The sequence below is a fragment of the Oncorhynchus kisutch genome, linkage group LG10, assembly GCF_002021735.2.
Source record: "Oncorhynchus kisutch isolate 150728-3 linkage group LG10, Okis_V2, whole genome shotgun sequence".
In the NCBI taxonomy this organism is placed as follows: domain Eukaryota; kingdom Metazoa; phylum Chordata; class Actinopteri; order Salmoniformes; family Salmonidae; genus Oncorhynchus; species Oncorhynchus kisutch.
In genome coordinates, this window is record NC_034183.2 from 38,784,662 (window position 1) to 38,801,997 (window position 17,336).

The window sequence follows — 17,336 nt, forward strand, 5'->3', positions numbered from 1 at the left end:
CAACTCGTTAAAGTGGAGAGGTAGAGAGAGCACCCTCCGCCCCTCTGGACAGGTAATCTGATTGTAGATTGGGGCAGTAAAGAACTGATTACCTGATGGGACTCACTCTCAGTCAGATCACAATTGGTGATGGTGGACATGACCGGAAACATAAAATAATTTGACTGGAAGAGACCATGCAGGGTGGGGGCGAGGAAAGAGAGATAGTGTGGATGAGGTGGGGAAGGGATTGGGGAGGGAGGGAGGGGGGTCCACTGATGAGCTGAAAGGAGGATGGTATATATAGGAGGAAGTGCACGCCTTGATCCAGAAATCAATCCACTGTGTTATCGCCTCAGCAAGAGAGATAGAGAGAAACACAGAGACAACAAGAAGAAAGAAGAGAAAGAAGTAGACCAGAGAGACAATCCGTGTGCGGGCGAACACAGATACACACACCCTCACACAGTGACCCACAGATATCAATCCAGCCAGCCGTGATGCGTGTGTTGCCAGTAATACTGCCCCTGCTGCTGTGTGTGGCAGTGGGGTTGAGCCAGGTGAGGGCGGAGGTGAGCTTAGTGAAGCTGTGTGGCAGAGAGTTTCTCAGGGCCGTCGTCTACACCTGTGGAGGCTCCCGCTGGAGACGGCTTCTCGACCAACCGGAGCAACTGGAGGGTGAGTTAACCATCTCTACCTTCTACGTTAAACCTCTGTTAAAATCTCTGTTACCCCCACTTTTCACTCTCTCCTCCTGACTACTTTTCCATGTTACCCCTTTTCTTTAAATGCTTAGGTTTACAGACCTGATTATCCATTTCTGATCCATATCCTCCTACGTACACTTCTTTAAACACCTTTAATTTAGTATCGTCACTTAAACTCAGATTTCCACTCACACTTTACGTCAGGGGTTATTCCACTTGATGAACAGAGTTACATGAATTGACCAGACAATGTGTCTGTGAGTCAGTGATGGGGTCTGTCTGCAGTGATGTACAGTGACGCTGCTCCAGTGGGGTGTGCAGTCAGTCAGTCAGTCAGGAAGTTGATCCTCTGGCTGGGTCATGGAGGTCTGTTACGTTGTACAGTACTCTGGAACATTCAAACCCAGTGGGACCGAGGTCTCCTCATCTGATTGTGACGCTGACACTATCAGGGTCAGCCAGCATGTTCCCACTGGAGAGACAGCACCAGGCTAACCCAGTTAGCATATTAGCCATGCTCATTAGAACCAGTTAGAGGAACAGATTCTGGACAAGACAGATAGCACTGGCAAAACCTGTACAATCATTTAGGGGCTTCCTCATTTGGCAGGACCACGTATAGCAATTACACTGTTAAACATAGACTGCATATGAAATACCACTCATAGACAATCAGCAAGCAGTGAGAGAGAAAATATATTTCTGGCTTGGATAACATATTTTTGTTGACTGCTTTCATTCTTAAATAGGTGTTTTTGTAAAGCAAGATGGTATGAAATACCTGAACTCATATTAGACTGTAATAGCATGCTATTTTTATGTGATAATTAATGATATTGATCAATGTCATGTGCAGATTTGGCAAATGGGGAGCTGCAGCAGAGCAGCCTGGAGGACCTGAAGGCCAACCTGGGGTCAGAGTTCAGCAGACGGGACCTGAACCACATGCTGACCACAGTGTGCTGCAAAATGGGCTGCAGGAAGAGCGACCTCGCATATCTCTGTTGAGACCTGAGTGTCTTTGTGGTTAACCTTTCAACTCCTCCTAAACAGACTTGCTCTCCTCCTATCCAAACCGGTCTTACCTTCTTCCCGAAAAACAGAAATAGGGCGCATTTGTTTTATCTCACCCTGTGCCCCGGTGTCACTATACGACATTGGAACGGTCTAAAATGTCCAAACTCCCCTCACCCGGTGAGGTAAAACCAATGCATCCATAGGAAGAAAAAAAAAGTACGGTTTTATATTATATCCTCAACCATTTCAGCCAATCACAATACTTGCACAGAATAATCAAAAATAGATGCATGAAATAAGAGCTTAAAAAAGATAGAGCTTTTTAGCTAGTTGTTATCATAGATTTACATAGTAGTGGTTGAGGGGACTTTTACTTGTCGTGTCTGTGTGTGTGGATTACAAAGAGGAACTTTTTCCCTGTCATAGTTTGTATCTCATGAAGTTCATACACAGGATGGGAAACCAGCCTCTGTTAAATGTGTCAATGATGAGAGAGTTAAGAACCAAAGCTGAATTCAGGGACTTTCATGTAACTTTTTGAAAAGACTAGTCCTGATCGTACGATATATTCTGCTAGCCCTAGTCTAATAAATGTTCTTACATGCTTGACATGCATGGGAGTGTGATCCTTTTATTTCTCTGTTACGTGAGTAACAGTGTGACGCTTTAATTCACTGTGGATTACTGCAACGCTTTGATCATTTTGACTCACGGCATTCTTTCTTAACATACTGTTAGTCATAAGCTCATCTCAATCCATCTTAAAATGAGCAGTCTGCAGTTGCCACACACATTCTTTTAGGCCTCATGAACATAGTTCAACTGTCATACCCCATCAGAATCCAAAATGTAAGATTGTAAAGAAAGTAAATGTAAACACATAGCTTTGAAACACTATTAGAACTAGAATGTTGATATTATGGATGGTCAGTCCTTGAAACTATCTCGGTCTATGAATTTGAGAGGGATGACATTTTTGTAACCTCATATTTCATCCTCTGGGAGAAGATGATCTGAATGTTTGGCAGAGGAAATACACTGAGTGTTCAAAACATTTCCTTGACATTTCCTGACCAGGTGATGCTATGATCCCTTATTGATGTCACAGGTTAAATCCACTTTAATCAGTGTAGATGAAGGGGAGGAGACGGGTTAAAGAAGGATTTTTAAGCCTTAAGACAACTGAGACATGGATTGTGTACGTGTGCCATTCAGAGGGTGAATGGGCAAGACAAAATATTTAAGTTATTTTGAACTGGGTATGGTAGTAGTTGCCAGGCGCACCGGTTTGAGTGCGTCAAGAACTGCAATGCTGCTGGGTTTTTCACACTCAACCGTTTCCTGTGTGTATCGAGAATGGTCCACCGCCCAAACGACATCCAGCCAACTTAACACAACGGTGGGAAGCATTGAATTCAACATAGGAATCCACAGCATCCCTGTGGAACTCTTTCGGACAACTTGTAGAGTCCATGCCCCGACAAATTGAGGCTGTTCTGGGGGGAAAAAAGAGGGTGCAACTCAATATTAGGAAGTGCAGAATTCTAATTCTTCCTAGACAAGTCACAACCATTAAGGTTATTGAAAGGAAATAATTTGCATCCATACTGAATTGGACCAAAATAACAGAATGCAAACAAATTGATACGCCTACTTTATTTCCAAGAAAACGGACAATGATTGAAAATCTTGATAGCATAGTAGGTCATCCCGCATACGTTTATAACATGTCATTAGTACGGTACGTTACATTAAACAATTGCATATTCAGTATCCTGTGCATTGGATAACACAAATAGATGAAAAAAAAACTAATATATCCATAGAAATATAAACGAAGCAAACAGAAATATATACAGGACATTGAATTAAACCACAAGGCTAATCATGATACAGTAACATCTCCGTTTGACATCCCTCGTAGCACACAATCATAAACAGCTGCGTATTCGCAGGAAGGCTTAAAAGACGATGCAGTTACAGCCAACCTCGACGGGCTGTGCCGCACATCAGAACTCAAAATGGGTGGAGGACATATTGAATAGACTGCATTCGAGAGGGGAGAAACACTTCCGTTGTGAGTTGCAAAGAGAAAAGAGAGCTCCATACAACGTGTCCAGCTCGTAACTTTTATTGTTGTTTTTTTTTTTGGTTGGAAAGAAGCAAACTAAGTTTCCCCATCAGTTCCTCTTAACATTGGTCTGTACAAACACAGCTTGCACAGGTGATTGATAGAGAACGAGTACAGAACCCAAAGCAGTCTGGCTTAGCACGCCACACACAGACACACTCTCTGCTCTAGTCTTCAGTTCTCACATTTAACAAAACAACAGGTCATAGAGTTGGTTGGTGGAGCACTTGACTTCAGGACTATACCGTAACTGTATGTAGAAGTACATTATATTATCCATGCCGGAAAACTTTCGCTCGAACCCTTGTTACTCAACTGCTGTACGGAGAGCTGCACCACACCATTCATTAATGCCTTACATAGAAATGCCTGCTTTATGTTCAGACAACATGCAATCAACATGTAATCACAGCGCACCCTCTAAGACACTTCTATGACCGGCATAATCGATGGTGCTATGTAGCTTCATGAAGCACAGATATTTTTTTTTTTACATACTTACGATGCCTACATGAGGAGACCTCTTAAGTTAAATGTCATCACACACATTTTTGTTCTCTATGTTGAAGATCAGAGCATTCAGGGAGTTAATAACATTATCAGCACAGTGCTCTTCACATGAAACAATTTTTTTTAATCTTTTTTTTTTCAGTTTTAAAAATATTCAGCTTATTTCTCGCTCTTATAGAGGACTGTCTGGAGTACACACACATAAATACAAAAAGCATTTTGGTCATCTAACCTCCCTCCAAAAACCTCATCACCATGTCATCTCACAGAGACCGTTACCATTATGCAAAATAAAGCCATGGATTCAAGCGCTGGTTGGTTTGATCTGAAGGGGAGTGGTCATGCTGTTTGATGCAGAATAATATCCATTCAGGGGGTTTCAGGTGGGTAGGAATGCATCGCGGTGAATGGGAATAGGGCCTAAAATGGTCAAAAGCTGACTGACGATCCATGGTCAGAACTTTCATAAAGCATGACGTACACATCCAGGTCGTTATTCATCTTGGTTTTTTTTCTTGTCATTTTATACCCCCTCCCACCCAATGCCCATATATACCTCAAATTGTCTGTTGCACTTGAGTTAAAAAAATTATATCTCAAATCAATTCAAAAAATGATACCTTATACATTATACTGTACACAGGTTACCCAACTGCACAAATAACAAAAAATATCATTCAAATATGTATACCTTTAAGGATTCTAAATTGTGATACCATCAAATTATATTCATATACAGAATCACATACTTTATACAATAAATCATTATCATCAATAAATACAAATAGAATGCTGTAATGTACTCTGAAGTAAGTCTGCCACTGCTGTCTCAGGAACAACAAAGGCTCTTTGACAATACAAGGAAAACACCAAAACGCCCTTTAAGATATATATTATCAATTTAAAATGACACTTTGTACAGGTTTTTCTAAAGGGAAACGTCTTATATTTGTTTTATATTGCAACCAGGAATTGACTTATTCTTGCAGCTGCCCAACTACTCAGGACTCAGGAGAATTATGAGAGTAAATGCTTCAACCGGGTATTAAATCAGTGCATTCAAAGAAGGGAGAGGAGGAGTGTGGTGGTGAATTACATCATCCAAATAAACAATGTCCTTTGACCCCTGTTGTGCCTTTGTAGAGGGCATGCTAACAAATCAACTGTTAAAGCTAACAGTATAAAAACTCCATTACCCAGAATCCTATGATAGCTCTAACTGTGTCCAATCACAGGCATGCGAGAGGCAGCATGAGGAAGAACTAGCCCCTCTGTTAAGCCAGAGATCTGTATATTATGACGAGATGCTCAGGTCTCCGGCCCCTAACATTGGGAGGAGTCATCCCAAAGGCGGGAAGGCAGGCGACAAAGCTTAAGTCCAAAAGGAAGCACACTGGGCTTATTTTGAAAAGATTTTGGCGAGAGCGAAACCTCTCACATCATGGTGCGCCTATTCATTTATAGTTCACGCAATGACACAACCAAGCAGTCTTCTTTTACATGCATCCTCATCCTCTCTTAGCATAACATCTTTGTTAATGCGTCTAAAATAAACAGTGTTTTGTTCACCATTGAAACCGGTGCGGTGCGGTTGATTAGCTAGGCAGCTGCGTTAAGGGTTAAACATCACCACATCTTGGAGAGGGGAGGGAGACCGAGGCATGTAGCTTTAGAGAGGGTAAACCTGGGATGGGTGTCTAGAACTGCAGCAATACAGATGTTCTGAAATGAATACATTTTACAAATACAATAATTACACCTTTAAAACTGTCCACAACGCTAAATGCAAGTTATACAATACTGCTGGGTACAGTAGGCGGTGTGGCCTGGGCCTGTCTATCTCGCGGGTTTAGAAAGGAGTGTTTGTATGTCTGTCTGTAGGGAGGTGGTGGTGTTGTAGGTTTCCATTACTCAGTCGAAGTCCATTGAGATGATGACGTTCAGTGTATTTGTTCAGTAGTGTTGTGCAGTAGTAGGGTGGAGTATCAGTTGTCTGCCAAGTATTTTCCTGAAAATGACAAACATGCTTAGATTACTATACGTTCGATACGCTTTTGTGCAAAATCCAAAAACATATTGCATGTTAATATTGTATTACAACAGCGTAGTATGACAAATGAACACGCTTTTTCAAGTTGGTCACTCAGTGATACTACTATTCCATTGTTTAGGACAGGGTCTCTCACCTGCTGCGAACCTCTTCTTGACGAGTGAGAAGCGGTACCCGGGCCCTGCCAGCTCTATATCACAGCCTGACAGAGTGCTGCCCTCACTGGTGAACTGGACCGCCAGGGAAGAGGGCTTACTGGGACCCTCCGACAGCTGGAACCGTGCCAACAATGAGCCAACGCCTGGGGACGCACAGCGAGAGGGACACCGGCTCAACATGACAGCCATAAAAAAAATCTGTATGCTAGGAGTTGTAGCACTGAGTTTGTGAGACAACACCATACAAATCCAATACAATGAGGAAACTGCATGTCATACAGTAATTCTAGAAGGTCGTACATAGATAATGACATGTGAATAATGAATTGTTTTAAGATGGTCATACCATGGATCATTTGCTATTTGATTTAGAATTTTAGGGCCCCTTTTAGGTATCACAAATATATATATATAACAAAAATGTTATCAAATATTGTATTTGGCCTTTACTAAAAAAAGAAGACAGTAAACAAATAAATCATATGGATTAAGGTTTTGAAGTGTCTGTCCTATATCTAGGAGATAATAATAAAGCTCAGGAAATATTTTTGTTTTTTTGGACACACCCTTATTTTTGTTGGCACAAAATTATCTCCATACTCCCATCCATTTGTATGAGTTGCCTTCAGATGAGTCCCGTGACACTTGTGGGGGTCGTAAAGCAAAACAGAGAACACCATTGTGTTCGTGAGAGTCATATTCGTTTGTAGCCTAAACGGTTCAGATGCTACAGACTTTTTCGTGAGAAGACAGATTCTTTTTCGGGATGTCTCATGGTCTGGCAAACACTGCTGAATAGTAGCTCAGCCACCTTCCACTGCATATATCTCTAGCTTAAACTGATGGAATATGATGGGGATTTGTGTATTATGTTTCTTTGATTGACACACAGGTGTGTCAATAGACTCTTACACAAGGTGCAAATGACAAAGGAGCCAGGGGAGGCTCAGCTCCCCTGAATGAGAAGTTAGCTCCCCTAAATGCATTCTCCTATTTGTTTCAAATTTCGTGGTAAATATGTTTTACAGTGGTAAATATGTTTTACAGTGGTAAATATGTTTTACAGTGGTAAATATGAAAATAAAAGCTTCCAAATGAAATGAACACCCCCACCTCTCTGTCATGGTTTAAACCATTTATTTATATGTGGCAGTGTTGTCCACTCAGTAGTGTTGAATTGTAGCCTCAGCTGAGCTCCTTTACATTTGTACACCGTGTGTTATCCTTGTTTCCACTAATGTACTAATATTGTGCCAGTAACAGGCTCTAATACTTACTAGCTTGGCTTTGCATAACTAACTTTATTTGGGGTGTATGTTTAGGAATTAAAATCCTTATGAGCAGAGTGCGAATTACACCATGACATTTCGGGGGTCGTGCACAATTATTTTTTTAAAGGGGGCTAATGATAAAGACGTCCTTTAAAAGGTACGAAGGAATGACCTTTTAACGTGGCATAACACAACCCGTCATGATATTTACATTTAGATTTTCCCATGTACTTCCTCATTGTCGCCATTTGTTCGCCACGTGTCCATGATAAAAAAAATTGCCTATGCCTCCTCATTGTTTGCTTTTGTCAGTCAGCTATTTAGAGAGCTCTTTGCTTCGTTTTTCAGGTTGCGCGGGGGGTCCTGTTGTTCTCCGTGTCATCCATGGACCATTTATTTAGCTCTATCATTTTCTTTTCGTTTTTTTCCCCTGGATCAGCTGATGATGGTCAACAACGTCACTAGACAACAAGCCTACAGCTAGACACCAATGAGCATCCATTCCATCCAACAAGTAGGCCAGGGTTTCCTAAACTCTTGTTCTCGGGACCCCAATGGGGTGCATTTTTTGGTTTTTCCTTGCACTACACAGCTGATTCAAATAATCCCCTAATCATCAAGCTTTGATCGTTTGAATCAGCTGTGTAGTGTTAGGGTAAAAACCAAAATGTGCAGCCCTTGGGGAAACCCTGAAGTAGGGTATACGTTAATGACAATAGGCCTATAAAGTGACTCCTTAAGTTAGAAGAGGAACAACATTATTCCTCTCGATTCTTTTTCGCTCTCGATTTTGCAATGGCATAGGCCTACATTATTTGGGATTTGTGTGCCCATGAGAACTGTTTTCACGGTTTAACATAATGAAATGTTACGAAGGCATAGTAACCTTGCAGGGCATTTTCAGAGATCTCCAAGATCCAGGAATCTTACAGGGTTTAGGTGAAATGTTCTAATTCAATTGTTGTAAGCTTAATAATGACAAATAACACCGTCATAAATGTCATTCATGTAAGGAAAGTCAGGTAGTGTTTTTATGTCAGGCCATCTGAGAAGACTCCAAGCATTAACTCATGAATTATGGACATCTCATGAACGAGGGTGTAAACATGTTTGGATTCAACTCATGTATTATATTGAATGTAGGCTGCCTGTTCTGCGTGTGTTCATGTGTGTAAAATTGCCTCGGCTGAGAGGTTAGGCTGCCAGCTGTGGTGTAAGCCTAGCGGAGGGTAAACGAGTAAATGCCGTTTAACCATCTTTTCCAGAAAAACGCATTGAAAGTATAGGAAACGTTAATCACAGTTTACCCACTTTTTATTTTATTTTAACCACTACATCACTGGCTACCAGTAGACCTATTTGAAGTTCATGGTAATACACACTGTAGCCTAGTCTAGTAGACTGACTAGGTGTAAAGCCTAGCCAGTCTAGCCTAGCCGGTCAGTTTGTTATATCTGGAGTACTTCTCCTGTCCTATTCGGTGTCCTGTGTGAATCTAAGTGTGCGTTCTCTAATTCTCTCCTTCTCTCTTTCTTTCTCTCTCTCGGAGGACCTGAGCCCTAGGACCATGCCCCAGGACTACCTGACATGATGACTCCTTGCTGTCCCCAGTCCACCTGGCCATGCTGCTGTTCCAGTTTCAACTGACCTGAGCCCTAGGACCATGCCCCAGGACTACCTGACATGATGACTCCTTGCTGTCCCCAGTCCACCTGGCCATGCTGCTGCTCCAGTTTCAACTTCCACCTGACTGTGCTGCTGCTCCAGTTTCAACTGTTCTGCCTTATTATTATTCGACCATGCTGGTCATTTATGAACATTTGAACATCTTGGCCATGTTCTGTTATAATCTCCACCCGGCACAGCCAGAAGAGGACTGGCCACCCCACATAGCCTGGTTCCTCTCTAGGTTTCTTCCTAGGTATTGGCCTTTCTAGGGAGTTTTTCATAGCCACCGTGCTTCTACACCTGCATTGCTTGCTGTTTGGGGTTTTAGGCTGGGTTTCTGTACAGCACTTTGAGATATCAGCTGATGTACGAAGGGCTATATAAATAAATTTGATTTGATTTGATTTGACTAGGTGTGTAATGGTGACAATCCTGTTTTTTCCCCGGGGTAGTTTCAAGCCCCATTTCAGGTGTCCCGACTGTTCAGGCTACAAAAAAGGTACATTTGTCAGCAACACGCATCAGTTAATGTAGACCTAAATCGATGGCAATTCGCCGAATGTCATTAGGAACACTTTTTGGTGTTTGGTAACAGATGTCTATTTCCATTTGTCTCTTGGCGCGAGTATACATGCAGTTTGGATGCTGGAATTCTTTTGGAGTGGCCAAACATGCAGAGGTAGTCGACATTTAAGTGATTTGTTTGACAAATCAGATGAAAATATCATGACGGGTTGTGTTATGCCACGTTAAAAGGTCATTCCTTCGTACCTTTTAAAAGACTTCTTTATCATTAGCCCCCTTCCAAAAAAAATTGTGCACGACCCCCGAAATGTCATGGTGTAATTCGCACTCTGCTCATAAGGATTTTAATTCCTAAACATACACCCCAAATAAAGTTAGTTATGCAAAGCCAAGCTAGTAAGTATTAGAGCCTGTTATTGGCACAATATTAGTACATTAGTGGAAACAAGGATAACACACGGTGTACAAAGCATTAGGAACACCTTCCTAATATCGAGTTGCACCCCCTTCTGCCCTCGGAACAGCCTTAATTTGTCAGGGCATGGACTCTACAAGGTTTCAAAAGCGTTCCACATGGACACTGGCCAATGCTTCCTACAGTTGTGTCAAGTTGGCTGGATGTCCTTTGGGTGGAGGACCATTCTTGATACACGCGGGAAACAGTTCTTGACACACTCAAACCGGTGCACCTGGCACCTACTACCATAGGCACTTCAATCTTTTGTCTTGCACGTTCACTCTCTGAATGGCACACGTACACAATGCATGTCTCAAAGCTTCAACATCCTTATTTAACCTGTCTCCTCCCCTTCATCTTTAACCTGTCTCCTCCCCTTCATCTTTAACCTGTCTCCTCCCCTTCATCTACACTGATTTGAAGTGGATTTAACAAGTGACATCAGTAAGGGATCATAGCTTTCACCTGATCAGTCTATGTCATGGAAAGAGCAGGTGTTCCTAATGTGTTGTACACTCAGTGAATGACATTATTAGTGTTTTCTCCTGGGCTTTGGTGTAAACAAGGTTATTTACCTCCATTTTCAGATTTCTGGGAAATATCAGGAATCTTCCACAGGATTCTCTGCTGCTCTGCGTTCCTGGAAGAACAGAATCAAACGTAATCTGTTACTCTTTAAAAGCCAGGAATAGGTTTAATCTGGGTTTGGGAAACTTGCGGTCTTCAGCACAGGGCTGAGCAATAGAGTCATGGGCTGTCTCCGGCTGGTGCAGCCTTCTACTTTTAATTATCAAATCAAATCAATTCAACAGAAACGTATTGTGTATGGTTCTGACACACAGTGTACTCCTCTGTCTTACCATGCGGCGGGGGGAAGCACCGCCTGTAGCTTGGTGACCCCTCCGTCCACGTGGATCAGGAACTGGACGTTGTTGAGAGCCACGGGTGTTGTCATGGCGCTGCCGTTGTATTTGTAGTCTATTCGGAGGTCCGTGCTGGTGGGCACACACCGCCAACTGGCTGCCAGGTTCAGGGGTGTCGAAACGAGGCCCTGCGCCGATACCTGCCCACACAACAACCATTGAGATGAATCAACGACACAGAAATGTCCAGAGAAACAGTGCATAATCGAGTACAAGAGTTGCTGACCTGGTACTTGAGCATGTCCACATTGTAGTATGTGGCTTGGGGTTTCTGCTCAGCCACCCTCTTTAGATGGGTCATCAGGTTTGGCATGTTCACCCAGAAGTTCTTGCAGTCGGGGTTGGGTGTTGTGACGGTGTCACTACGTGGGCAATAATAGAACACAATACGCATTTCATCCTATGATCTAATGATTGATCCATCTTAACGTTATTCAACACCGGAGACACAACGGAGTACAGCACGAGTTCTATTTCCGTCTACCACCCGGAGGTCAGGACTATAGCAGCGCGGAGACTGCAAACGGAAACTCGTGCTACACAAAAACAACCGTGATGCCTTGTACATACGAGAGTGCAGAATAACCTTGGAAACAGGTGGTTAGTCAAACCACTGGGACCAATTCACAGTGACTCAGAGCCCAGTCAGAACTGGAGTTGGGTGTATTGTTTTAGCACAGTATGGATTTAAAATGTTCAATTTGACATGTTATAAATGCTACAGTGCCACATGGTGTTGTGAGTGGTATAATATATGAGGGAAGTTCCAGTTATCTTTACCTTCATAGTGTTTCTGGTACAGTAGGTCAAAGCTACAATGTGATGATGTCATATTATAAACACTCCAGTGTATAATGTCGTGAGGGTTCCAGTATAATGAGGGGGTGTTACAGTGGGCCTTTACCAACAGAGTAGCTGGGGGTTAGGCAGCACATGCTCCAGCCGGCTGTAGTTGGTTATGCTGAAGGTTAGCACGGCAGGGGACGGGTTATTGGCAAAGTGCCGAGTGATCCCCGCTGGAAACGACAGCACCATCTCACCTGTGATCTTCACAACACACCTTTAGACAGGGACAGGGGAGGAGGTGGTTAGAATGTCTAGAAGGGGACAACGAGTGAAGCAGGGAGATATAGAAAGGGTCAAAGACAAAAAGAGAGGGGAAAGAGAATGAAAGGGACAGCGATAATATAAAGGGAGCGAGAGACAAGAGGACAAAGAGAGAGACAAAGAGACAGAAAGAGAGAGAGAGCAAAACATACATTGACAGACATCTCTCTTATCAAGAGGTCTCTGAGTGGACCTACTTGTTGGGGTCGGCTCCTTTGAAGAAGGCATTGACTGTTTCAGTAAAAGCTGCCGCCACCGGAAGGGTGTCCTGGGCCCCCATGGTGAGAGGGCTGGGGCCCCTGGAGCAGCCTGTTTTAAATCAGTACACACACATTTAATAGCAATAAAGAGAGAAAGGAGGAAGGAGAGAGAGAGAGAGAGAGAGAGAGAGAGAGAGAGAGAGAGAGAGAGAAGGAAGGAAGGAAGGAGAGACAGATAGAGAGACTCAGAGAAACAGACTGAAAGTAGACCAGAGGGAAACAGTATGAGAAGCAGAAAGAGACAGACTATCAGCATTAAACACAATGTCTATAGTCCTCACAAACCAACAAAGCTACTCTTCTCTCATCCCTCTCTTAGCAGCTCCACTACATTTCTATTCATACGACCACTCCTGTTTCCTGTAGTACACCCCAGTTCCAGTTTACCATCTCCCTCTCTCAGCGGCAGTGTATCGATGAAGATGGAGAACCAAAGCGCGTGTGAGAGAACCACTGTGATTAAAATGAGAACCAATACCTGTGTATGATTGGTGGGTTTTTCATCTATAACATCTGATCATCTTTGCTTGTGAAATAAATATTTGGACGTACTATGTAAAGTCCCTCAACACTGTTGTACAACTGTACACAGAGTACAATTCCAGGTTTCGCTATATTTATGAGGACTAATAAAGGCCAGTTTCATTGTGATTCAGAATCACTGAAAAGCACTGAAAAGACAGAAAGTAAGACATATGAGAGAGAGCGAGAGAGAGAGAGAGCGAGCGAGAGCGAGAGCGAGAGCGAGAGCGAGAGCGAGAGAGAGAGAGAGAGAGAGCTCATGCGTAATCCAGACATGCTGTTGATGCCGAATCATTGGGGCAAGATCAAAAGATCAAAACCAAAACCGAGAAGACCAAAGAGAAGTGAGCCCACACAAAAAGAAGACGACAAAAACTAAAGATTAGTAGAGCACCTGAAGAATGACGATCTTTCAGGAAAAGACAGACTTGCGGCCACCGCATGTGAAATGAGAACGAATGACGACGCGAGGAGGAGTGTGAGAAAGACGACAAGGGGGCTGCATGTAGAGAGGCTCGGGAATGAGCTTGGAGGCAGTGAGTGGCGGGCCATGGGATGGAGGGGTGAGAGGAGGGAGTAGGAGGGGGGGGGGGGAGCTTGCACAGATGATGCCCGGGTCGGGTCGGGGTGAGTGTGCACACTACAATTAGCCGTTGTGCAGACACAACTTACCTTCAAAGGTTAAATAAAACTTCCCTCTGTCAAACCAAACCAGGGAAGGCTGGTCATTCTCTGTGGTGGGGGGAGGGAGGAGGGAGAGGAGGAAGGGAGAGTGGGTGAGGAGGGCAGGTGAGAGGGGGAAGGAAGAGAGAAGGACAGTAGCGTGAGTCACACGGCAGGTCTACCACACATCACAGTGAGGTGAGGTGGGGCATGGCACAGCAAGCCAAAACAGTGCCATGACAGAACAAAATGGTGTGTGTCTGTCTTCGTGTCAGCTGCCTACGAGCTTTCACACTATTGTGCTGACCTGAACCGTATTGTTCTGGATAATCCCTTTCTACATTGTCCTTTCCAGCATGGTTCCTGGCAGCAAAGGATTCATAGCCAGGTCAGAAAAGCGTTGACCAGCTCTGCTCAGCTCAGTAGTGTGAAACGGGTACATGTGTGTGTGTGTGGGAGGGGGCACGACCAGGTGAAATAAGGTATCTCTTGGTGGATGGCGGATCTCTAGGGGCGTGGGGAAAACAAGCCAAGCCTGGAGAGGACTGACTGGGAACGATACCTGGCAGATCGTTCGTACTGCACATACAACGTTCATCTACACACTGCTATAGAAAACCCTTCATTACCATTATCATTACATGATTACTTTTACATCACATGCCAATAGTAGACCGTTTTCTCTTGTGTCACACCGGCCATAGTCTTTCAGAATAAATGGACTCTGGCTGTTGTACCTGATGATGTACACCAGGGGGCGGTGATTTGGGTAGAACCAGGGGTGCTGGAGGGGGTTGTTGGGCTCACTGTTAAGGTGTGACCGCTGAGGGGGTGGTTGGGACCTTGGGAGGTTGTGAATGGATGGATGGAGTGGAGGTGAATGGCGGACAGGTGTTCTGATGGGGGGGTTGCATGGTTAGAGTAGTGGAGAAACATGTTCCCATGGGTGGAGTGAGAGGGTGAGAAGGTAGAGGCTAAGGGGAGGTCTAGGGGATCAGGGGGAGAGGTTGGGATATGGGCACCGGAGAGCTCTCTCACTGGCTGCCTGCCTGTCTGTGATGATCGGAGTGGTGAGGAAGAGGGTGGCGCGATGAATACCAACCAGTTGGAGACACTCAGGCTAATTCTCCTGCCAGACTTCAAAAGCAGCTAGGCTCTGTTTCTATCACAGAGTGTGTGAGTGTGTGTGGATCTAGAGTGCCAACAGATGCCACAGAAGCTCTTCAGACAGGCAACACTCTTTACACACAGGAACACACACACACACAGGAACACACACACACACACACACACACACACACACACACAGTAACAGCATGGTTGAAAACACAGTGCACAATGCACTCCATACAGTACACACATCACACAAAAATGGATGTTGCCGTGGTGATGTGGGCAGCAAAGGATGGACAGTCATAAAAAAAAACTAAAAAAGAACCTTGTAGGAGTGGGATGATAAAAAACAGATGCATGGCATTTCAGCTTTATCATTGGGATGCTTTTCATTCAGCACTTATCAAAGTGAAAAATGAAATGAAATCTGTGGCGTACTCCAATATCTCAGTTCAAAGTTACTCCCCTCATATGATAGCTGCCATCAACTCTGAGATGGATTGACAAAAACAAACAAACAAAGCAAGAAAATTATAATGGGTGGATGGACCTATGACATCAGACGGTCTTCAAAGCTTGGGTGGAACATTCCCCACTTCCAAGAGTGCCACCCCCCTTCCTCTCTGACAGCCTCCCTCCATCCAAAGTATAGAGTACCTCCCAGGTACCACACCCCACCCACTCAGAAAGCCTCCCTCCCTCCATCCACACTATACTGTACCTGCCAGGGAATCAAAGGGCCTCCCAAACGTGGGCAGTTTGTCTACAAAAGCATCATCTTCTGACATCACAAAAAGCGACAGCCCAAAAGCAAAAAAAGACAGAGCAAAAAACAAAACAAATGCAAATCAAAACAAAGAAAAAACCCTGTCAGGAATAATGGTAATACATTTAAAAAAACGGACAGTGTCACAGTAAGGAGGGCACATTGTGAATGAAAAAATGATGGGATGGATGAAAAATGTGGAGAGAAAAACTCAAATACAAAAATCTATGGGATGAGAAACACACAAGGCATGATCAGCATTTCAATTGTGGGCTCTCTGCTCAAAGCCTACTTAGGTTGCAAATCATATTCTACTGTTCTACTCACAGATATAAAGAACATGACATACACTACCGTTCAAAAGTTTGGGGTTACTTAGAAATGTCCTTGTTTTTGAAAGAAAGGCAACAAAAAAAATGGTCCATTAAAATAACATCAAATTGATCAGAAATACAGTGTAGACATTCTTAATATTGTAAATGACTATTGTAGCTGGAAACTGATTTTTATTGGAATATCTAGATAGGCAGTAGATAGTACAGAGGCCCATTATCAGCAACCATTACTCCTGTGTTCCAATGGCACATTGTGTTAGCTGATACAAGTTTATAATTTTAAAAGGCTAATTGATCATTAGAAAACCCTTTTGCAATTATGTTAGCACACCTCAAAACTGTTGTTCTGATTAAAGAAGCAATAAAACTGTTCTTTAGACTAGTTGAGTATGTGGAGCATCAGCATTTGTGGGTTCGATTACAGGCTCAAAATGGCCATAAACAAAGAACCTGCTTCTGAAATTTGTCAGTCTATTCTTGTTCTGAGAAATGAAGGCTATTCCATGCGATAAATTACCAAGAAACTGAAGATCTTGTACAACAGTGTGTACTACTCCCTTCACAGAACAGCGCAAACTGGCTCTAACCAGAATAGAAAGAGGAGTGGGAGGCCCCGGTGCACAACTGAGCAAGAGGACAAGTACATTAGAGTCTCTAGTTTGAGTAACAGACACCTCACAAGTCCTCAACTGGCAGATTCATTAAATAGTAACCGCAAACACCAGTCTCAACGTCAACAGTCAAGAGGCGACTCCAGGATGCTGTTGCTGATAATGGGCCTCTGTACTACTATGTAGATATTCCATTTAAAAAAAAGTTTTTTTTAAATAAGCCATTTCCAGCTACAATTAGTCATCTACAACATTAACAATGTCTACACTGTATTTCTGATCAATGTGATGTCATTTTAATGGCCCATGTTTTTTGTTGCCTTTCTTTCAAAAACAAGGACATTTCTAAGTGACCCCAAACTTTTGAACGGTAGTGTATCTAACAAAACAGTAAGTACCCAGCAAACATTTACCACATCAGGCTTCGTTTAAGGGATGATTTAAAATGTCGCTCTCTGGGATTAATACCATGTGTGTCTTTATGACTGACTGAATTACCTCGTAATATACTGTAGGCTCTTCTGACAATAACCTTCTCCCCCAGCTGAGTGAATGGTTACAGT

The 17,336-nt window shown here is 43.3% G+C and overlaps 2 protein-coding genes across 13 annotated transcripts in view; one reads left to right on the plus strand and one right to left on the minus strand.

Annotated features, from left to right (window-relative positions):
* Window positions 1-313: 313 nt before the first annotated feature.
* On the plus strand, window positions 314-2,316 carry insl5a (insulin-like 5a). Its single transcript, XM_020492039.2, has 2 exons — window positions 314-657; window positions 1,543-2,316. The coding sequence occupies exons 1-2, from the start codon at window positions 480-482 to the stop codon at window positions 1,692-1,694; spliced, it is 330 nt and encodes a 109-aa protein (XP_020347628.1). The 5' UTR covers window positions 314-479; the 3' UTR covers window positions 1,695-2,316.
* A 1,024-nt stretch (window positions 2,317-3,340) lies between these two features.
* Window positions 3,341-17,336, minus strand: part of LOC109897217 (SH3-containing GRB2-like protein 3-interacting protein 1) — a 105,229-nt gene continuing 91,233 nt past the window's right edge. For 9 of the 12 annotated variants that reach the window (XM_031833636.1, XM_031833627.1, XM_031833628.1 and 6 more), the window contains 8 exons: window positions 13,958-14,017; window positions 12,701-12,812; window positions 12,301-12,456; window positions 11,623-11,758; window positions 11,334-11,536; window positions 11,049-11,113; window positions 6,531-6,695; window positions 3,341-6,352 (listed from right to left, as the gene is read on the minus strand). In XM_031833636.1, the coding sequence (XP_031689496.1) occupies window positions 6,330-6,352; window positions 6,531-6,695; window positions 11,049-11,113; window positions 11,334-11,536; window positions 11,623-11,758; window positions 12,301-12,456; window positions 12,701-12,812; window positions 13,958-14,017 (920 nt within the window). In that variant the 3' untranslated portion in view covers window positions 3,341-6,329. The remainder of the gene's footprint in view (window positions 6,353-6,530; window positions 6,696-11,048; window positions 11,114-11,333; window positions 11,537-11,622; window positions 11,759-12,300; window positions 12,457-12,700; window positions 12,813-13,957; window positions 14,018-17,336) is intronic. The other 3 variants (XM_031833635.1, XM_031833632.1, XM_031833637.1) reach the window with 2 other exon arrangements.

Excerpts from the sequence above, each read along its gene's own strand:
- insl5a (XM_020492039.2), top strand. The coding sequence starts at position 480 with ATGCGTGTGTTGCCAGTAATACTGCCCCTGCTGCTGTGTGTGGCAGTG. Across the intron at positions 658-1,542 it reads CCAACCGGAGCAACTGGAGG|ATTTGGCAAATGGGGAGCTG; the intron begins GTGAGTTAACCA and ends TGTCATGTGCAG.